At 45.9% G+C, this 17,894-nt stretch overlaps 3 protein-coding genes across 3 annotated transcripts in view; 2 read left to right on the forward strand and 1 right to left on the reverse strand.

Annotated features, from left to right (window-relative positions):
• Positions 1–555: 555 nt before the first annotated feature.
• The window catches only part of LOC128706841 (dedicator of cytokinesis protein 3), a 48,419-nt gene continuing 31,080 nt past the window's right edge, over positions 556–17,894 (reverse strand). Inside the window, exons 4-11 of the mRNA XM_053801783.1 lie at positions 16,255–16,375; positions 13,373–16,174; positions 3,994–4,103; positions 3,690–3,707; positions 3,189–3,561; positions 2,899–3,120; positions 2,418–2,812; positions 556–2,341 (exon numbers count right to left, since the gene is read on the reverse strand). Of these exons, the coding sequence (XP_053657758.1) occupies positions 556–2,341; positions 2,418–2,812; positions 2,899–3,120; positions 3,189–3,561; positions 3,690–3,707; positions 3,994–4,103; positions 13,373–16,174; positions 16,255–16,375 (5,827 nt within the window). The remainder of the gene's footprint in view (positions 2,342–2,417; positions 2,813–2,898; positions 3,121–3,188; positions 3,562–3,689; positions 3,708–3,993; positions 4,104–13,372; positions 16,175–16,254; positions 16,376–17,894) is intronic.
• LOC128706842 (transmembrane and coiled-coil domain protein 3) lies at positions 6,650–8,578 on the forward strand. Its single transcript, XM_053801784.1, has one exon. It carries the CDS (start codon positions 6,665–6,667, stop codon positions 8,576–8,578), a length of 1,914 nt encoding a protein of 637 aa, XP_053657759.1. The 5' UTR covers positions 6,650–6,664.
• LOC128706843 (pre-mRNA-splicing factor RBM22) lies at positions 11,570–13,050 on the forward strand. Its single transcript, XM_053801785.1, has 3 exons — positions 11,570–11,623; positions 11,698–11,751; positions 11,830–13,050. The coding sequence occupies exons 1-3, from the start codon at positions 11,570–11,572 to the stop codon at positions 13,048–13,050; spliced, it is 1,329 nt and encodes a 442-aa protein (XP_053657760.1).

Below are 17,894 nucleotides of genomic sequence, written 5' to 3' on the forward strand. Positions count from 1 at the left end.
CTTCTCCTTCCATTGATGGCTGAGGGGCACGAGTAATTGTATAGAGGTATATAATTCATTGCATGGAATTCGTTTTCAGTTAAATTATGGGCGTATGTATATGTATCCGCACGTAATTTGTGTATATATGAATATAGCAGGCAGCAAGTGCATGCTTTACGCTTCACGGTAATATAAACGATTTCCTATGTATGTGGGTACTAAAGACGTTCCTGAATATAATTCTCGTTGGTATGTAGTTGCTTTCTTATCGCGGAAATTCTCCGCATCAGTACTCCTCGCTCCTCGATGTGGATCATTCGCGCGGGCTAAGAATAGAGATTGCACATGTATTCTACGTTTCCACACCCATGGAACACGTGTCCATGTAATAATATCATTATCTTTCACAATGTACGATCAAAAACGATCAGTAGAAAAGTCTTCACACCACACCAGTTCTCTCTCATCAAACAGTCCTGGAGAAAGGTGACACCCTTCGGGTGGATGTGCCCTTGGTTAACCGTTCTTCCCTCCCAACCTCCCCAACCTCCCCCCTCCACACACACACACACACTAGTAAAATATTTCGTCCTCATCGTCCCGACGTAAGGAAATGATAGTGGTGGTTGTAGTTGTCGTTGTTATGGAACTTAGCTCCAACGTTCCTTCTCCGGACGATGCTCCGTTTAGCGCAGTGTTATATCCAGACGATGCGCCAACCACCACGCCTGCCACTCCACCGGATCCTCCCGAACGTCCGGGACTAGGTGTCAGCTTGGAGTGTTGGCCAATCGGTGCTGGATTGTCACACTCGTCGCTGAATGAATCACTAAAATTGTCATTAAACATGGGTGGTGGCGCTGGGCTGATGTCGTTCAAGCTTAACTGCTCCCCATCGGACGAACTGTTGGTGCTTAGGTTAAGCGACTGATTACGCTGATGATGGTAGTGAGATGGTGGTAAATGCTGCTGCGCATGAGCTCCTTGCGAATGGAAGCTAAGGGAAATGCTATTATTGTTGTTATTGTTATTGTTGCCCGCTCCGATGCTCACGGCTGGTAGGGAGTGCTGGTGGTGCAACGATGCTGACTTGGGAGGAATCGGTGGTGGTGGTGGTTGCACCATACCGCTCGATGGTGATGACCCGGTCATCATTGGAATGCTTTGGTACGCCTCTGGGTTGGAGTTTGTCTTTTGGTGGCCCCGGTTCGATGGCTGTGCCATTGCCGGCAGCGTGTTTCCGTTTGCACTGATGTTATAATCGTCGTGTGGCGTTACGGTGGATGGAATTGCCATTGGTTGATGATAATGTTGATGGGGTGGTGTTTGGACACAGCCTTCTCCTCCTTGTGATGCTGCGTGCTGTCCACCTGCTGCGCCAGAGGACGATGCTACATTGAGATTGTTTAATTCTTGGGTGCTGGTGGAAATGCCCGAATCTCGGTAGAAGCCTTGCCTAAACTCGCTCAGATTCCGCGGACTACCGTAGTTGCCGCTGTCGTTAAGCGATATTTCGTACAGAGAGTACTTTTTCTGCCGATTCTTACCCGGTAAGCTGTGTTGCTGCAACTGCTGCTGTTCTACATACTCTGTAAATGGCATCGGATTGGAACTGCGTTTGTCGGGCGTGTGGCCGCGTGGTGGTAATGGTGGAGCCGTTGGCGAACACACAGCAGGCAGCACCAAGCCACCGTTGCTGTCACGCGGTGGAATGTGCGGAACCGGAGATGAGGTCAACGCCGTCATAGGGACGATTCCTGATAGCGAGAGCGCCTTCTTGTTCACGGACATGTACGTACCATCGTAATCCTCCGGGAAGTATGCCAACTCTTGTGCTCCACCATTTATCATGGCAACCTTTCCACCGTTTGGACCCATGCACGAGTCGCTAGCACCACCTTGCTGCTGTTGTTGACCAATCGGCAGTGGTGGCAGTGGTTTTGTTGGAATGTTAATATTCGTCTTCCATTCGGCCGTGCTCTTCTCCAACTCGAGGAACGCCTCCGACAACCGGTTGTGCAGCGGGAGCACCTGCTCCGGAGCAAGGCTGCGATGCAGTTCCAACGCCTGACGAAGTATTTGCATCTGTTCGAATATCAATCGCTTCAGTCGCTGCACGTGCACACTTTGATCGCGACCCTCGGTCGATTTGGCGAAGCGTTCCGAAAAGAATGCATCTTGATACTTGCTGAATCCTCCGTTTACGTTCGCATCGACCGATCCTTGTAAACGCATTGTGAACGGGTTTAAGTTGCGCTTCGGATCAAGACGGTACTGAACGATCAGATCGGACAGCTCCTTGTTCACGTTGGCAATTGTTTCGCAAGCAAACTCAACCGGTGTTAACTCATGTTCCGATCTGCAATAAATGGTATGATGGAGACGTATTGAAAAATCGTGAACAATTGAATTCGAACTGTAATTGAAATACTCACGTCTTGCTCACTTCAAACCACCGCAAGATGCCCGGCAAAGGTTGCGCCGTTTCGTAGATTGTTCTGACAATCCACAGTGACTTGAACTCATTGTCTTTGTCAACGGTGCCCTTGTGTACAGGACGGTCGTACTGGAAGCGTGTAACGTCGTTCACCTCATAGTACTTGGAAATCTTTTCCGGGACAGTCACTTTGGCACTTTTCAGATGGTACGGATCGGCGATCGGTCGTACATTGACGACGTGGAAACGTTGCTCAGGCGAGTTTAGTATAGAGCTGTCCGGAGGGTATTGCTTCTTGTCCAGAATCAGTGCAGTCGGAAATTCTGTCTGAAGCCGCTGTATAAATGCACCAATTCGTTCGTACTCCAGTCCACGATAAATGAATTGTTTGTTCTATAGAGGCCGAGCAGAAATAAATTAACGCAATGGAAGCGATTTACGACAATAGATACAATCAAGAAAATGATAACAATACATACTCTAACGAATGACGGAAACCCCGTCCCGTAGTATCCTACACGGAAGTATTCCGGTTCCGGGCGCAATTGCGTGAGTATGTTCTGGAAGAATTTGGCCTCCTGGACCAGTACATCACTCAGCCGGTTATAATCGAAACGTTTGCGCTCGTAAAACATCGCCAGTTCCTTGCACAGCGGGATGCCCTTTTCCCAGCATTTGCCCTTGTCGAAATAGCCGATGATCTGCAAGAAGACGGGAAAACGCACATGAATCACAAACGGATTTCACCGGCAACAAACAGTGGAATTACATTCTTGTAAATCTTTTCCTTCTGTTCCCACTCCCGCGGGCCGTTCGAATCGTCCGAAATAGTTTCACTGTCCCAGGAGAGCATATCGGCGTACAGCTTCAGCGTAAGCCCTGCCTCGACGTAATTTTCGGCGCCCAGATGCAGATCCAACAGCTTGTAGATGTAGCGGACGTACATTTCCTTGCGATTGATCTCGTCGTTGTAGAAGTTGAGCAAATTGACCGTGCAGGTCATACGTTTGTCACGATTTTCGTCCCCTTGCATAACGCTACGATAATCAAGCAGTCGCTCCAGCAATCGCGTGACGGAGGAGATGAACGCAATGCCAGATTCGCGCCAAGAAGGGTTCTCCGTTTGTACACGTTCCAGCAGTCTGAGGATAGAACGGTAAATCGATCATTATTTATTTTCACTATATGCTACCGTTTGAGGCAATGATAGTGAGCGACATAGTTTCAGTAAGGAGAAAGCCAACAAGCCAAGGGTTATGTTATAACTTACGCTAGACACAGTTGCTCCCTACAGATTGGGTGCATATGTGCGATAGGCACAAACAAGAGAAGAAACACGACACGGACGAAATTGTAGTGGCACAATGTAAACCAGAACACGACGTACGATAGTACGATTATGATGTTGTATGACGTTGGATGAAGGTGATGGTGCAGTTGCAATGTTAATACCAAAGAGTTTATATTTGTGATTAGTATTAAAGCCAAACGTTAGAATGGTGTTAATGTAATTATGGGCGCAAGATTGATTGTAAATGAGACAATCAGTACAGGACATACACCAGATTACTTACATCGTGCTAAACAGCTCCCGGTATTCATCGTCTCCCTTGTTTTCACTTATAAGCAAATCTAGCTTGTCGATCAGTTCACTTTCTACAAGTCGGAATGATCCACGCGAAACCTGCGGATAAAGTAATAATTCATAAAATAATAGTTAAATATTTATTTCAATTGGGAAAAACACGTGGCATGCATGGCTTCATATGTTAACAGGTGCCTTGAGCAATTGTTCCAATAACATGACAAATTTTAAGCGTGACTCACTAGCCAAACACCTGCTCATAACGAATCTTCAATTATACGCGTTGGAATTTGTTCGACATGTGATAAAATCAATAGTTTACGGTATAGATAAGCTGTTTACGGTGCGCTACTATCTTTTGTTTGCTGTGGCTCGTCTTATCTTTCGATCGTTGAGCGATGATGAAATTTGAAGTTGAGCGTTCAATGACATGTTGGCGTGCTATCTAATTTTATCTTTAAACATCGTATTTTTGTTACACCTCTCCATTGCATTTCATACGCAAAAATGCTTCCATTCCCGGATGAAACATGCAGTTTTCGCAACGGACATATATTGCGCGCGGCGAAAGTGTAGGTTTTGACAGCAGTTCGGCGAAAAGCTTATTCGCCCCGCCTAGCAGCGCGATTCGAGCAGGTCCGGGATTCGAGTGCTTTTAACGAAACAAGATTTTACTGTAAAACCCGTCCATTCAACGAAAATTGTCAGGCAAACGAACAACACACATCTCTCACCCGGAACAAAAATCCCAAAGTGCAGTGATGTGATTTGATGGGGCAAATTCGATGAAAACAGCAACAAAAACGACCGATTGATTCATACCAATCCAACGCTCCCTTCGGCTACACTGTGTGTTCGTGTGTAGGAGAGCTCTCGTGTGTGTTGTGAAATGTGATGATGATAATTGCTTGATGTGTGGTTTTTGTGCGGGGTCGCGAGGAACACAAGAGTACCTCCTCGTACGAATCGAAGCACACACGGAAAACGCAGCGCATAGAATGCCCCGATTGTAGCCGCCGTCCAACCTTCTTCTTCTTTTTGTGCGATTGCCTTGATGTTACACCACCGAGAAAAACAAAAGAAACTATGCGTTCCACCGACCATGGCAGAAGGTTACGGTGGCAGAACATAGACAAGACGGAGTGTTGCGCACGGGGAGATGCATCCGATTTGCAGCAAGGGACGGACAATAAACAACGGGAAGCTAACGAAGAAACAGTGTCCCTTTAATGCATCGGTGTACATGATGCATTTGAATGGTTGCTGGTGTAGAGGAGTCAGAACACACACACCAAGGAAAGCGAATCAACCCATCATACGAACGATTGAAAAAAGTGCGTGGCTCTTTCGTTATCTCAATTATGCGATTTGTGTCTAATTGACATTTAGCGACTGTACGGCAAACGAAGGAAGTACCCGGAAGGAAGCGATAAATTGTTGTCGCTTTCAGCACCCGACCAGGCTGGAACTGATCGGCTGCCCAAAGTTGGCAATCATTCTAGTTCCATTTCGCGAAAACCTAACAGGTCTCCGCCCTTCCGTGTGTGTGCAAATCCTTTCCCGTGATCAGAACGACAGAACCGCTATGAGGAAGTAGCGACAAACACACAAATACCCGTAGTAGTCGTGTGAAGCAAGCTAGCAATAGTAGCTCTCTACATTGAAACGTTGTCACACCACACATCAGCGCATCCCCGTGTGTGTAGTAAGCTGATGGAACAAAAAGACCACGGAGAAACAAAATCAATCATCAATCACTTCTAGGGTAACGGAGTGGTGGAAAATATGAATCACCCGCAGAAGCACCCCACTCGCTAATCACAGTAATCGTTCAAAGCAACAGCAAGTGGGCAGTGGAGCAGCCGCAGCTCCGTAGTGTTAACGATAATAAAAGAAAACCAGTCGACCCAAGAAAAGCGTATCCTGTTAATACTGAGGAGGGAACAGGTACGCCTGAGCGTAAAAGGTACAGAACAGGCACGATAACACGACCCCTAAGGACATTATAACTGCGAAAAGCCCTCAGAAGAACGCATAACAACAACAGCAAAAAAGAACACATTGGTAAATTGGTGCACAGACGTCGCGACGACGTTCTGATTGGGCGCTGGCCGTCGTCGTGCGGTAGTGAGTGACAGCAGCAAGCGGCGCCATCGACGTGCATCGGTGTTTGTGCGTTACGCATCCATCCCTACGACACTACGGCGGGAGTCTTTTATTGTTGAGCGCGCGCGTGTGTGTCCGTCGGGTCAGGCACAACAATAATTATCGACAAAGTGGCAAGAGAGTGCTGCCTAGTGGTGAATGGATTTATATGCGATACGCCACAAGCAACGGCGGTGGCGGTAACATCAACGGTGACCAGTTTTTAAATAGGGACGTCAAAGGTGGCTCAAGAAGCGAACGGCTGTAGCAGTAGTAGTAGTAGTCTAGTCACCGGGACCGTCGCAGATTCTAGTTTCGGCAGTGTTAATCGCAATAGGCTGGAAGAACAGCCGCCCGATTCGAACGAATCGCTGCACTATCGACCGATTTGCAGCCCGGGAAGGCTGGGAAGTTGCGACAGTGCTGGTGGTGGTAGCGGTAGCAGACGGAGAGATAAGCACACGAAGGCAAGAGCCCGCGAGGAGGCGCAGGAAGCAGAGAGCCGAGCTTTGGAAATGACTACGGCGACAATGGAAATGTTAACTACAGCAACAACAACCACGCCTGCGACGGGCAATTCCTCCTCGATTGCCAGTACGACCGTAGCCAGCGGAGGTAGTGGAAGTGGTGTTGCATTCAGTTCAGGAGTCCAGTCTAGTCTGGAGGAGATGATGCGAGGCACGATGTCCGTAGATTACAGTAATCTATCCGGAGTTATACCGTTGCTGGAGGAAGTCGACGGCAACGTGACCACCGTATCGCAGCACAGTAATGATTCCGTCGAGCGTACATTGCTGCCGGGATCGTCTAGTCAGCCCCAACATGGCCCCGGTCATCAGAAGGGACATTCGCGGGGGAGTAGTGCACCGCAGGCGTACGATCGCATCACCACCAAGATTGCCTGCACAAGGGAACTGATCCGGAAGGAGCAGGAAGCGCGTGATTCTAACGTAAACGAGTATCTGAAGCTTGCCGCAAATGCGGACAAACAGCAGCTTCAACGCATTAAGGCCGTGTTCGAGAAGAAGAACCAGAAGAGCGCAAACAACATTTCGCAGCTGCAAAAGAAGTTGGAATCCTACAACAAACGCTATAAGGACATGCAGCAAACGCAACAAAAGCAGGCACAACAACAACAATCCCAGCAACAGCAGCAGCATGCAGCAGCCACGGCCAGCTTGTTGCTGCAGCAGCAACAGCAGCAGCAGGCGGTGCTGCTCACGGGGGGCAGTCAAACGCTACCACCAAATTTGCAGCAGCTGGCGGTTACGACGAATCAACAGCAGCAGCAAAGCTTTCTACAACCGCGCGAGATGCTGCGCGACGTCGGGCAGGGTTTGAGAAACGTCGGGGGAAACATTCGGCACGGCGTGACCGGGCTGTCGGCAACTGTGATATCGAAACCACGCAAATTTGCTCATCTAATACGGAACAAGTTTGGCAGTGCGGACAACATTAACCAGCTTACATCCACCTGGTACACCGGATGTGCGGCCGATAGCGAACTTTCCGGCATAGACGTGGCGAGCGGTGCTGAGGGACAGCAAACCACGCCGAATGCGAGTGGCCCTAACGGTGGTGGTGGGCCAAGCAATCAACACAACACCAGCATTAGTGATAGCGAGGGTCGACGAACACAAGGGCAGGGTGGACAACAACACCACCATCACCATCAGCAATTGCATGGAGTGTCTTCGGGTCACCGCCATCACGGTCCTGTCCCCGGTGGAAAGTACAGTGAGCATGACAGTGAATGTAGCAGCGTTACTAGTGATAGCATACCGCTAGGATCGGACAAGCATCGGTTAAGTTGCAGTCAGCGGTGCGTCAATTATAAAGCCCTCAATGAACTGCGCGAAGAGTACCAAAAGTTAAAAGAACGACTGGATCGGGTTGAGCTGGTGCAGAAGGAAGTGACGGAGCTTTCGATGGCACTCGAGAACGAACGGTATCGAGCCGATCGGCTCGAGGAGCAGATAAACGATCTGTCGGAGTTGCATCAGAACGAGCGCGAAAACCTGAAGCAAGCGATCGCCGACCTGGAGGAAAAGGTGCAATACCAAAGCGACGAACGGTTGCGGGATGTCAACGAGATCCTCGAAAACTGTCAGACGCGCATTTCGAAGATGGAGCAACTTTCGCAGCAACAGTACGTAACGGTGGAAGGCATCTATAACTCGAATGCACGCGCCGTAGTAGTGAAGCTGATCAACGTCGTGCTGACCGTGCTGCAGGTAATCTTACTGCTGGTCGCAACGGTTGCCGGCATTATAGTGCCATTTCTCAAAACGCGACTACGTGTGCTGACGACGCTGTTTTGCACGTTGGTGCTTATAGCCATCGTGCGGCAATGGCCGGACGTACGGGACACCGGTGTACATCTGATCCGGATCCTTCGCAGTCAAGTCGTTAGTGAAACGGTGACCTAGAGAGCGTGTGGCCAGAACTAGACGTCGACAAACTCTGTGTCGAACTTACTACACGGTGGCTTTGTATTTTTAATGAAAGAGTGTAGTAGTATATAAATAGGTCACTACTACCACGATTCGTATGCTCACATGTCCGTACAACCGCAAACGTACGTATTAATCCGATCGAAATCGGTTAAAAGAATGCTAGGCTGAAGTGACGACGACGCAATTTGCTCAAATTCAAATCGAAGAAAGTCTTAGTTCGCACTGTTGAACTATTCAATATTAGCCAGACGTTAGTTGAACACGAATCCATCCAAGACATGCTCCATACCACAACGTTACATGCAAAATTCGTACACACCAGAGAATGATAAATTGTTAGTATTATTGCAGATAGAATAAGGGAAAAATTCTAGTGGGGCTCTCAGAAGTGCAATGTCGTGTGTGCGTGTGTGCACGTGCTCGTTAAACTGGCCATATATTATAACACTTTGCAATCTTAATTCCTGTCTAGTAAATATTTGTCCGTTCTGAAGCGTTTAAAGGCTCTGTTAGGCAATGTACGAAATGTAGCAAACGCAATCTGCTGTTTTTAGAGATTCTTAAACTAAAAACCCCTTCCAGAATGTTAAACCCAATAGGAGACGTTTGATGAAATGAAATGAAAAACGCTATTCGGCCAGCGACCACAGGAATGAACGGTGTAGACAAATATTTGCAATTGTTTTAGAGCATGTCTAAACGACTTCTTCATGCATCACATAAACTATCCGACAGGCGAAACAAAATTTGCAGAACATTTTTAGGCGGGAAGAAAACGATAGCAATTTTTGTAGAAAACAGTAGATGATGTTTAGATTAGTAGTGTGTTTCGAAAAAGAAAAACGACTCCAAGATTAAAGGGATGTCTTGCGAACATGTTGATTTGAGAGGAAAAGTAAGAGTTACCCTCCACATCCCAAGTTTGCACAGTCACGAAATGTCTCGAAGACGTAAAAAAATACGAATCGAAAACAGGCTTTCCTTATGTAAGTATGTATGGCAACCGGTAAAGCAAAATACTGCACCGCGTTTATCGTTGAAAGTTAAAAAAACGCCGACTATTGGTCGTTGTTATACGATATGTATGTTCTTATGCTATTGAGCTTCTTTTTTATGATTTCTTCTAGCGGGGAAGCAATACTAAGTTATTATATGTACTGTAGGAACGAATGCAAGCAACATTGATTAAACAAATCACGAGCAACAAATGTGAAAAGTAATGTGGTAAAAGTTATATTGGGCATGGAACGGGAAATTACATAATAGTAGCGCATACATAACATCGTGATTAGGTTGATTCAATTTAAGTTAACCAAAAGAGGGTATAGGTTAATATTGGTAAAGACGGAAAAGTTAAGCAACACCTAGGGATATGTAGTGTGTAATCGTCGTGTTTAGTAGCAACAGTAGAACACACCGTAAGGGAAAGAACCAAAAACAATAATCTGCCATTGGACCTATATAAACAAAACAATCGAAACAGCAACAGCATGCATTGCGAAGGAAACGATATAAAAAACAAACCATGTGCGACGTATTTGCATCACAAGGAAAAACGAAACACGAACAGATCAATCGCTTGAGAAGGCTAAATTATGAACGAAAACATTTAAGCGAAATATTTGCCAATATTTCACATTTCAATGTTCAAACTAAACAATAACGCTAGTAATCAACCATCGGGTGATATTTCCGAAATAAACGATTTCTGAGGAAGATGGAGGCGGCAGGCACATCAGCCCCAATTGGCTACTACAGCCTAGCCAAAAAGCACAACATCAGCATTTTATCCCAAAAGCCTCGTTTATCCTCTTGCTCTACTTCTCTCTCTCTCTCTATTTATGTTTCTCAATCTAGAGATTCGAAAAATAAAGGAAAGATTATAAAACAAACAAAAATCTGTTGCATTACTATACTTTATGGGCACAGGTATCAACGAGTAGTGGTTTATGGGTTATTATCAATCGATGCCAACGAAACATTCCCCAAGAATGGATGTGTTTGGCGTTGAAGTGGCTGGATTATACATCAAATCTCCATTACCCTTCTTCGATGGGTGCATTCGTCCTTAAACAATAGAAGAAACAAAAGAAACGAATTTCAATGCTTCGTTGTTAATGATGACGTTGGCCCTGATGATTTTGATAATTGTTGGCTCACAGCAATACAGCCGTCCTGCAAGTCAACTCCGCAGTCATACTGCCGTAACGCTTATCGCTTATCCACATCTTCAGACCGGTGCAAGAGTTTGATGACATGTATAGTTCGCGGATTCTTTTTACTTTAGTGGATTGGTTTTAACGGTTATTTCTTTAGTTAATAGTGTTAATTCAATAATCGTAGTTTACCGTCAAAAGGTAAATTCCAATTGAAACCCTTCATTGAAATTGTAGGATTGCTTCCCTACAAGATCCAAATTGTTCACCAACACACGAGGTCGACGTCCGGCCTGACAAAAAAAAAACGTTCATGGCTGGAAAGCGTCATACGAAGGTCAAAGGTTTGTTTTGTCTTGGGAATTGGGAGCATGATAAAGTAGCGCTTCGTCAAACATCCAATCAGTGCATGTGTGCCCATCGATCTTTTTTTTTATTTAGTGTACGATCGATCAAATTTTATCTAAATTACTAATAAATAATAAAAACCTATATATGTTACATGTATGGTTCACTTTTTTACCCTTCCAGAAAGCATCTCATATCATATCTTCTAGAAATGTATCAATCAAACATTTCAACGACATGGCCAACCTGGCAACACTGCCAATTTCGCTCTTACATCTGTCAAACGTAAACGTCACAACAGAAACGAGAAAAAAGTTGGAGTGCTGTATTTTCCAAGCGTGTAATTTAGCATTTCATAAATTAGGTTTTTTGCTGATTACGGCGTGTTCTTTGGCCTCAGCTTCTGGTTTCCTAACTAATCCGCGTCTGAAACGTGAAAGCATTTGTGAAATCTATCAGAATGGCTATGTCAAAAACTACAAACACCTACAATCGACAGAACTGGGAAGATTCGGTTCGTTTGCCTCTTTTCAAGAAAGTTGCAGTTCATTTTACGTAGTCCTTGTTACCGATATTATCTTCTTTCAGGAATTTCCAATACTTTGCCAAACATGTCTTGGCGACAATCCTTACGTTCGCATGGTAAGTTTTCTAAGGCCCCTACCCTTATCCTATCGTTCCTGTCGTTTTGATTTCGTTTGCCCAACTTGATCATTTCAGATAAAGGAACGCTACGGCAAAGAATGTAAAATCTGTACACGCCCTTTTACAATCTTCCGGTGGTGCCCCGGAGCTAGGATGCGATTCAAGAAGACGGAAATCTGCCAGACATGCAGCAAGCTGAAGAACGTTTGTCAGACATGCTTGTTAGATCTAGAGTACGGTTTGCCAACACAAGTGCGAGACGCTGCGCTCAAAATTCAGGACAAGATTCCAGAAAGTGACGTAAACAAAGAATTCTATATTCAGAACATTGAATCACAGCTGAAGGCTGGTGATGACAATACGGTTGCCGCTGGAACGGTAGGCAAATCGTTGGCGGCAAGCGACATGTTGGCAAAGTTAGCCCGTACCGCGCCCTATTACAAACGTAATCTACCTCACATCTGTTCATTCTGGGTGAAGGGAGAGTGCAAACGTGGCGAAGAGTGCCCCTACCGACATGACAAACCGGTGGAACCGGATGATCCGCTATCAGAGCAAAACATTCGCGATCGGTACTATGGTCGCAACGATCCAGTGGCGGACAAGTTGATGAAACGGGCCGCCTCGATACCTACTTTAGAGCCACCGGAAGATAAAACTATTACCACGCTCTATGTCGGCAATCTGGGTGAACACATAACGGAGGTGGACATACGCGACAATTTCTATCATTACGGTGAAATCCGTTCTGTGTCACTGGTTCCGAGACAGCAATGTGCATTCGTGCAGTATACTAAACGTGCAGCTGCAGAGTTAGCTGCGGAAAAGACATTCAACAAGCTTGTGCTTGGTGGGAAGAAATTAACGATCAAGTGGGCACATTCGCAGGCCAAATCGACCGCTTACGCACAGAACACTACTCCCCGCGGTCCCGGAGGAAGTAACCGAATCTTCGATCCCGTACCCGGGCTCCCTGGACAATTGCCCATGCCTCCCAATCCTACGGATTACTTTAATCTACAAGCATCGGAAATGGCCGTTTTGCCGCCGGGAATGAAGATACATCAGCTGCCGCCGGGTTTGATTCCAGGGGCGCCAAGTTATGCAGCTATGTATCAGCAAACCGCTGGTGGTTCCTCCGGTATTCCACCTCCAACAGGGGGTTCAAGCGGAAGTGATGTCGGAACCAGCAGCAGTGCTGGTTCTGGTCATTCTATGATGCCACCCTCAATGCATCAGCAGCAATTGCACTATCCGAGTCAGGATCCTGCTCGGTTGGGAGCATTGAAAAAATAACAAAAATCTTTGTAACATTGTAATTATATATCGAGTAAATGTATCACAAACATTCAATAAATTCATTGATATCAGAATTATTTTAAGATTCATTCCATGTACTGTGCCCCAATCTGCAATAATTTGTAGGCAAAGTTTCGCGTTATCAATAACGTTACATATTCGTGCAAATGCGACCATTAATAATGTTGTCCCATTTTTGCCAGGATTGAGGTTAATTACGGTTTGTTGAGAAATGTCAGCTGTTTGCGCTAGTGAATTCTACGCAAAATTCCATACAAAAGATCAAATTTGTTAGTTCAATGAAACCTTTTCCACCTACCTGTTCGCACTGCATCATGTCGTAGAATACCGTAAACGTGGCCTTCCGTAACGCCGGTTCTGGAACAAGTGTGACCTCCAAAAATGGTCCTACCATCGACGGAATAAAGTGCAGCTTGTGTTCGCCGAGTTGGGCCCACATGCTCAAAATTTGGAAGCCCATCATAACGCGCATATCTCCGTGCGTGCTCAAAATTTTGCGTCGCTTTGTTTCGTGGTACTGTTCGATCTGCAGCGATGGTTGGGTGAGGAAAATAACGGCGACGCTAAAGTACGACCACCAAAGTTGTGAATCGAATGATTGAGGACCAAGGAAACGGTATACCAGAGGCTTTGCTAACTCCTCTAACGTTCGTCGCAAGACATCGTTGGCGGCCATTTTCATCACCAACCAATCTTTTGAAAAAATCATCCAGTCTTGCTCAAGTATGTCCTTGAAGATGGCCAAGCATTGCTGTATAAAATCTCGCAGTTCCTTTCCGCCAACGATCGTCGGACTGCTGCCACTCTGTTGTCGATCCCACATGCGTTGATAGTGCGACTCGTCCAGCAGCTGCAGCAGACCTAACTTCACCGCAAACAACGCGCAAACGAGATTTTCGTTCCCGCCATTGCTTAGTACATTGATTGTTTGTAGCAGGATGGGAAAGATGTTCGCAAACAACGTGTCCAGATCGTGATGGATGGCGTTTGATGGTTTTTCACCGGTTTTAGCCTTCGCTTCATACAGCTTGATCAGCACTTCAGCGAGAATTTCCGAACAGAGTCTCAACTCGTCTCGACGAGCTAAATGAATGCGCAGATGTTTGCAGGCGATGTTCAATATGACCGAACGTAGCTCGTCATCTTGGAAAAGTTGGCCGGAAACCATATCCTTTATTGATTTCAGTTTTGCTTGTATCAGAGGTGGCTGAGCGTCCTTTGGAACAGCGTCGAGCATGGATTTAACAAGCGTTTCTAGCTCCGGTCGGGTAATGATGGTGCGCAGCTGCTCAAACACTACGCCCGCGTTACTGAGCAGCGCTTCCTGTGTCGCTAGGATTTGTGTTGTGCTTGGCACTGCGAGCATGCCATTTAGCGAAAGGAAAACCGAAAACAGATCGTTTTTAAACTTGTCCTCATATTGCCCGCCCGATGCGTGGGCAAACAGTTTGCGCGATTGGATGATCAGTTTGAAGATAAATTCCAGTGAGCTAAAGCACTGCACGATTGGCTCAAGATTGTCCGTAGTCGTCAACCAGTCCGCTAGGTGTTGCACCGACGAAAGCAATCCTTGATATACGAGCGGAGCTGCAAAATGATTGCGTATGTACGCGTCCATTACCGGTTTAAAATGTTGAAACTTGCTACTTTGCATCAGACTAAATATGTTGACTAGCACGTGAAACACAAGTCCCGAGTGAGGCGTACTGTTACCATCGTCGGTAGAAAACAGAGCAAACAAAGCGTCCAGCACATCCTGCAGGAACTTGATCAGTTCTTCATTGTGCAGTCGCAACACGCGCTGCAACGAGTCCTGAATGCCCTCCGGTCGATTGCGCCACTGAAGCAACGATAGTAAGTCTCCATTCTGTGTCAGTTTTGTTGAGCAAAGGATTGTGCGCACGTAAAAGGCTTCTTTCGAACTACGGTGGTACGACGAAGGTGAATCACCCAGCGCTTGCCGGTCACCGGCGGAGCAAGGTAGGCGCAAATACACATTCGGCTGTACCTTCAGCGGGTCTTCACATTTGTATACGTACAACTCATGGGCTCCATCGGCGATGGTCGCACCGCCAGTTTCCATAAGCCGGGCGAAGCTAAATCCAAACAGCTTCGGGTCGGATTTATCCCTCGTCGAGCAACTGCGGAACTCGAAACGCACGTGCGCCTTGCTGAACTTATCAATCGGTACGAACATCCGGATCGTTTCATTCCACGCCGGTGAGTTGTTATGATACAGTACCATCGACTTGTAATAAGCTTGCAACGGGCTTCCAGAAGCGATCGCAATACATTCCTGCACCACGCGCCCATTTTCATCCAGCACCAGCGCCGTGATCTCTATGTTCTTTGCTGTACTGATGCCGACCCGTTCGAACTCACCTCTCTCGAGCGTGAGAAAGAGATCGTTACGCACATCGCCCGGCATGATTACATCGGGGAAACCTATTTTCTTGGTGATGGCAGTACCCTGAAACAGGATCGGCTGCTCCAACTTTGCTTGACTGATTTCACCATGCAGTAGCTTCATGGACACTACCAATCCATAGTGACCCTGGGTGCTAGCGTTGATTGGTTGAAATTTTCCACTCGCCTTCTTAATGATTAGCTCGTGCAATTGGTGGTAATCTTTCTCCTCGCACTGGAAAATCTTAAAGCTAAACTCTTTTTCCTCCGACTCGACGCTGTAATCAAACTGGACAATTTCGCTCAGTGGTAGCACACCAACTCCGTACGGTCGTCGATAAGCGTGCGTCGTAGTTGTGAGTTTGTCGCCTTTCTTTACCGACTCCGAGTGCAGCATTTTACCGACACGCATCACGTTAGCAATCAGGTATAGGTCCTGGTTCAAATCAGACGATCCAAGATCGGTAAAGATGGTACAGTTATGGCTTGTTTCCACGTACGTCGAAAAGCCGTCACGCGCTATCCGTACCAGAAATCGTTCCGATAGGGCACGCATACGATTCGTGTTACCGTCATACAGGTAGAAATAGATTTCTGCATCGTCGCCTATCCGATGTCCAAAATCACGCATGCAAAAGTATAGATGATGCGTATGTATTTTTTTGCCCGCTTTTCGGCGAAGGGTTCCTCGGTTCTGTGAAGCAAATAGGAAGAAAATGGTATCGTTTATTTATTGCTCACATCATAAGTTATTCTCAGACATTTGTAACGTACCGATGCAGCCTTTGCATTTTCAGCACTGTTGACGTGTACCTGGTGGAGTGATACAATACCAATTTTCTGTGGATCTACTGCTAGCGTGCCTGACCGGGGCACTAGATCTAAACCAAGTTTTCTGCAATAAAAGTAATACACAAAACGGAACGTTATTCATTTGAAAAAAAAAAAACAAAACAAAACAAAATAACAATTGTATTAGTGATGTGCACAAAGATTCAGAATGGATGAATGATTTAAATCTTTCTAAGGAGTGAATTGATTCAAATCTCCAAGAAGAGTATTTTTAACTCTTTGCTGGTTAACTATTCCACAAAGAATGAAATCTTTTAAAAGAATTAAGATTTAAATTTTAATGAATGTGATTCAGGGTAGAGGCAAACAATACGACCAAAATTTTAAGTCCCTGCTCTATAAACAAACTCCTTACGAGAACATTTAATTACTTTCCACCCGATGCTTTCGTAAGGATTTGATTTCATGTTTCAATTTGTAATAGCATTCTTTTTCCCTTATGCTGTATTATGTACACAAAACATACAAAAGACTATCATTGATAATTTTGTTGTAATGTAAATATCCCAATCTTAAAAGGTTTATTCCATGCGTAAGCATGCATGTGAAGGCAATGCTAATAACTAACATTTCCGATCGAAACTAATGATGATGCTGGTAAATCTTGAACAAATGTTTTAATGAGAAGAGTATGGTCAATACGCATACTGCCCTACCACCAACACTGTTACACAGCGGAACTGTTTCTTCCTGTGCTTTTTTGCATGGAATTGCTGCAGGTAAATCAGCACAGGCAACGAAAAACGCCAAAGCAACAGGCAGATACTGTGCGAACTAATGGCTAGAAAAATGAAGCAATTAAAAAAAACATGATCATCACATCATTCTTAAACCGTACCCCTCTACAGACCCTTTCATCCTTTCGTAAAAGAGTCCATATAGAACATTTTTCCACAATCGGGCAAGTGCACTTGAATGCAACGATTGCGAGACAACTTTACACATTCGTTGGACAATTCGGTGCATTTTCTGCTTTCACTGCATATGACAAAACACGTTGACAAACTCTTACTTTGCCCAATTACAGGTCCAATCCCTTGGTTTGATGCAAAAAAAAACATTAATCGAAGTACGCAGCAGCATATGTGTACCTATGCTCCTGTTACCAACGTCTGTGTTGACATGTGGTGGCCGCACGGCACAACTTGGCAACGTTGCACGCGCACCGTAGGAGGCTCCGGGCATTCAACGCTCAAGAAAGAAGCCCATAAAGAGAAATACCACACGTCAAATGCAGACGACCAGACCAGACTAAGATGATCAATTGAAGGGCGAAAGGATGAAAGGTGAGGAAACAGCTAAACTATCCATTCAACGAACGCACCCCCCGTGATCGCGATCGAGATCTGTGTGTGTGTGTTTATGTGTGCACGAACGAGGAAAAGATGGCGATGGTTCGGTGCCGAAGCAGCGAGAGATGCAAGTGTAACTTCACGCAGCCCCCGAAAGGAGGCTTTTTAAAACTCCTGAGAAGAATTAACCTGTTCCAATACAACGACGAGCCTCCTTCACTGCCAAACGGTGTGAGCTGCAAGTATTTCCAGGGTAACACAGAAGCCGGC

The sequence above is a fragment of the Anopheles marshallii genome, chromosome 2 (genome assembly GCF_943734725.1).
Source record: "Anopheles marshallii chromosome 2, idAnoMarsDA_429_01, whole genome shotgun sequence".
NCBI lineage: Eukaryota > Metazoa > Arthropoda > Insecta > Diptera > Culicidae > Anopheles > Anopheles marshallii.